The sequence below is a fragment of the Myodes glareolus genome, chromosome 14 (assembly GCF_982192425.1).
Source record: "Myodes glareolus chromosome 14, mMyoGla1.1, whole genome shotgun sequence".
In the NCBI taxonomy this organism is placed as follows: Eukaryota; Metazoa; Chordata; class Mammalia; order Rodentia; family Cricetidae; genus Myodes; species Myodes glareolus.
In genome coordinates, this window is record NC_142039.1 from 20,062,691 (window position 1) to 20,066,579 (window position 3,889).

Genomic DNA, 3,889 nt, shown 5'->3' on the forward strand with positions numbered 1-3,889 from the left:
ACTCACACACAAATCCTCAATCTTTTGTTTCCATAATTACAGTTTGATTGACGCTACCCACAGTGATGGACCTTGGGGATGGTTCTGTCTCCCCTTTATAGTTCCATATCCTCTCCTGAAGCAGTCTTGAAGGTGGACCAGATGCAAACATTTCTCTTTGACCTAGCAAGCAGATACAACCACAAGAAAACACATTCTCAGAGAAAGTAAAGCATAAAAGTTGACTTTAATTTGGGGAAAGCACTTTCTTTCCTGTTCAAACTTTAATGCAGTGTCTGTGCCTTGGGCAGGACACTGGGATCCCAGGAGCATGTTGCATGTGGGCGCTTTTATAACAGGAGCTGGCTCGGGAGACAGGGTCTCTGGTTGCCTGCACCTGCTCCTTGACATAGGGTATCCCTGTATCAAAAGAAGGTTGACTCTTGATGCCTGCATGATAAACAGTGCCAACGCTTTTTGGATTTATCTTTGGTTCGTAGACTGGCTTACTCCTTGCTTTTTGGGGAAGACTAGGACCTGTGAGTGGCCCTTGGGTAAAAGATGGGAAACTCTGGCAGTTTGGCCTTGATTTCTCTTGTATATTACAGTTGGGGGTGAAAGTTGAGAATATAACCTTTTTAATTTTGTCCCCAAACGTTTCATCATTTGATGGATGGCCTTGCACAGGTTTCGTACCATGAAGTTTTGTGTCTTGCCTTGGAGGACTTCTGTATTTATCTTTCTGCATGTTTGTGACAAAGCTCTGGTACTGCTGTTGTTCCTGCAGTTTGCAAATGTGGTGGAAACTACGTCCTCTTGATGAGAAACGGGATTTATTTTGGACGGGTAACTTGTGTGTAGTAAACTCCTTTATAAAGTTGGACCAGGAGGTCCTGGAGGCCAGGATATCGGCAGCAAGCAGAACCTCGGGGTCCCAGTCCTGGCATACTTTCTCGGGGGCACAGTCCCGCAGGTCTAAGCCAGCCGCCGAGCTCAGGCTTGAGTCGTCTGTAACGTGGGAATAGGTTTTAGAAGAGGGTGATAGAGTTCTACTTTTCTCTAGCTGATTATTGATTGCAAAATCACCCATCTTCCCAGTTTCCATTGGGTGTGTCCAGTCACAAGATTCTTCCTCCTCTGTCTCCTCCAGCTCCCTGATAGCCGTGCTATATGAGGACTGAGAAGAGCCACTGATCTCCTCCACTGAGACCCCATGCTGGTCCTCTCTTAATGTAAACCTCTCACTCTCCAGTGTCTTCCAGATACCGTGAAGTTGGCATTGATTAGGCTCTGGGTTTTCTGCCATAGATCTATCAACTCTTTCCCTGTGCCATATTCTGCCCACAAGGCACTGTGGGGTGGACAAATTAGTGTCATTGTATCTCTGGGCAGTTGTAGGGGCCTCAGAGGACACAGAGTTGTTACAAGGTGGCACCTCTCTCAGGGTTGCTGGCTGCAAGACAGAAGGAGAATTCTGTGTGTACTGAGACTCCATAGATGACGCTTTTATCTTCATGTCTCCTTCTGGAGCTTGCTGGATTGGATGTCCCAGAATACTGGCTGTTTCGATCATGGAGTCGTATGTTGATTCCCAGGACAGAGAGGCTTTGGAGGACTGTGGATAGGTTAAAGATGTAGCCGTCTTCAGGTTTAAAGTATTTATGGTCTTGAGGCCTCTGCCCTGGGAACCCTCTGGCGGCAGATCTTGTTCCAGAGCTCTTTCCAGATATTTTGGAAGATCCCTGAGTGTGGTCTGCCATGGTTGTAACATCTCAGGACCCTTTGCTGAGACACTCTGTAGACTCTCTCCACTTTCATTTGCCTGTGATGAGGGACATGAAATCCTGTGATTAACTTCTGCCTGACCCAAGTCCAGAGATAGCTGGACTTTAGGGGGCCATTGAAATTGGTGTTGTGTGCGTCTCTTTTTGAAGTGTTCTTCTGTCTTCTCCCGGAACTCAGGGCTAATGTAATCCCCCTGGTTATGGACAACAGGCTCCTGACCCAGTGAGTCCCAACCCTTAATAGTGTTTTGATTGGCTGCTTCCTGAGATTTTTTATCGCTGACTGGCAAATCACTCGAGATTTCTCCTTGTTTTTTGATAAGGTGGTGCTCTAGGTTTTGAGCCCTGGGAGAAACAATAAATTGGGCTCTTGAAGATGTAAGACAAGAAGCCCCATCTTTCTTCACTGGAGGTGAATTGCATGGCAGCTTTGAGAGAGAGGATGCGTCATGGGCCTTGCCTTGGATTCTAGTCTCTGATGGTGTTCGGGACCAGGAAATCTTTGAAGACAGTGGCTGGGATTTGACCAAGTGTTGAAGTAAGGGCTCTGGAGAACAGAGCTGTGGATGGCCTTTATTCTTTACATGTGATGGGCTGTAAGTAGAGAGTCCATTAAACAAAATGAAGGCGAGATCTAGTGGGGAGCCTGCCATGCTGACAGGAGCCACTAGGGACTCACTGTGGAGACAGGGGAGACCCCAGTAAAGCTGCACACATTTCTCTTGTAAGCCATTAGCTAGGACCCTCTTGTGAGTTGGGTCCATCCAGAAAGGGCATGAGGTGACATTGCCCTCCTTGCTGCTGCAGGAATCCAGTTTATTGACCATGCCGATGGTGGAAAGGTCTGATCTTCCTTTTGTTTCCCCTTTGCAATGTTTTTGTTGGACTCTTTTCCTGATATGATCTTGCTGAATCTCATGTATAACAGGGCTGATGAGAGTGGGCTCCACAGCCTCTAACTGGCTGTCTTTGGGGCCTTTCCAGAATGAGGCTTTATCGATGGTGAGAGCAAGATCTTCTTTCAAGGCCTCATCAGGTGCGGAGGTAGAGTGGCACACGGTTCTCGAAGTTAACTGGTACCTGAAAGGGCCTGAGATAGGCCTACTTGAGTGTTCAAGGCCTGGAGAGGATGAGGTCGGCCTGTCTAAATGGCCAACACCTGGAGTGCTTGAGGTAGGCCTGCTTAAGTGTTCCTGGTTTAGGCTGATTGAAGTAGACCTGCTAGAGTAGTTAAGGTCTGTGATGGTTGAAGTAGGCCTCCTTGAGAGGTTGATACCTGCGGTGGTTGGTATGGGTGAAGGCAAACCTGGCAGAGTGGGTCTTTGTGATGTTTCTAGCATTTTCCTTTCAACGTGAAGAGTTGCCGCACTGGGATCAGTCATGGGTGGAGAACAAGCCACAGGATCCAGAGGATCTGATGGATAGGAAGATACCCTTTGTTGTGATTGTGAAAGGTGTCTTCCAGTTGTCAAGGTCTCTGGTGGCCAAGAGGCACTCTCAGATGACTGTGACTCCATCGGTGAGGAATTCAGCATGACAGGAGATAAGGGTTTAGAATCTTTGAGCAACAGGTGTTCGTTGCAAGAAGCAGAGGAAGTCTCTAGCGATGAATGGGTTTCCTCAGACTCCCCTGTGGGCTGTCTAGGTGGCAGGTGAGCTTTGGCAGCATCTGGTTTGAATGCTTCACCTGAGGCATCTTGTCCTAACTGGCTGCAAATGCTGATGGTATTGGCAAGCCTCTCCTGAATGCTGTAAAAGGCAGGAGATATGATTGCAGCCAGGATCTCATGGGGCCAGGAGTTTGGGCAAGATGAATAGGGAAGGACCCTCGCAGCCCATCACCACCACCGTTCCACTCTCTGCTCTATACGAGACCTTGTTATCCTAAACTCCAGGGCTGTATTCATATCCCACCCATCCAGGGAGCCCTTATTCCCAGGATAACCTTATGCCCTGGTCACGGGTGATCACATAGCAGGCAATAGGAGTGAGTCAGAGAGAACTGGGGATGGCTCACCTGTACAGAAGTGAACCCAGTACCTTGTCCTCCTTAGGTTTCTTCCCGCTGACTCTGTAAGCTGGAAATGGAGACTGGGATATTGGTGGGTATTGGAAGGACCGGGCAT

At 48.2% G+C, this 3,889-nt stretch overlaps 1 protein-coding gene across 1 annotated transcript; it reads right to left on the reverse strand.

Annotated features, from left to right (window-relative positions):
- Positions 1-207: 207 nt before the first annotated feature.
- LOC125417580 (uncharacterized) lies at positions 208-3,889 on the reverse strand. The gene is made up of 2 exons (XM_087896735.1): positions 3,804-3,889; positions 208-3,590 (listed from the first exon to the last, which is right to left on the reverse strand). The coding sequence occupies exons 1-2, from the start codon at positions 3,887-3,889 to the stop codon at positions 257-259; spliced, it is 3,420 nt and encodes a 1,139-aa protein (XP_087752861.1). The 3' UTR covers positions 208-256.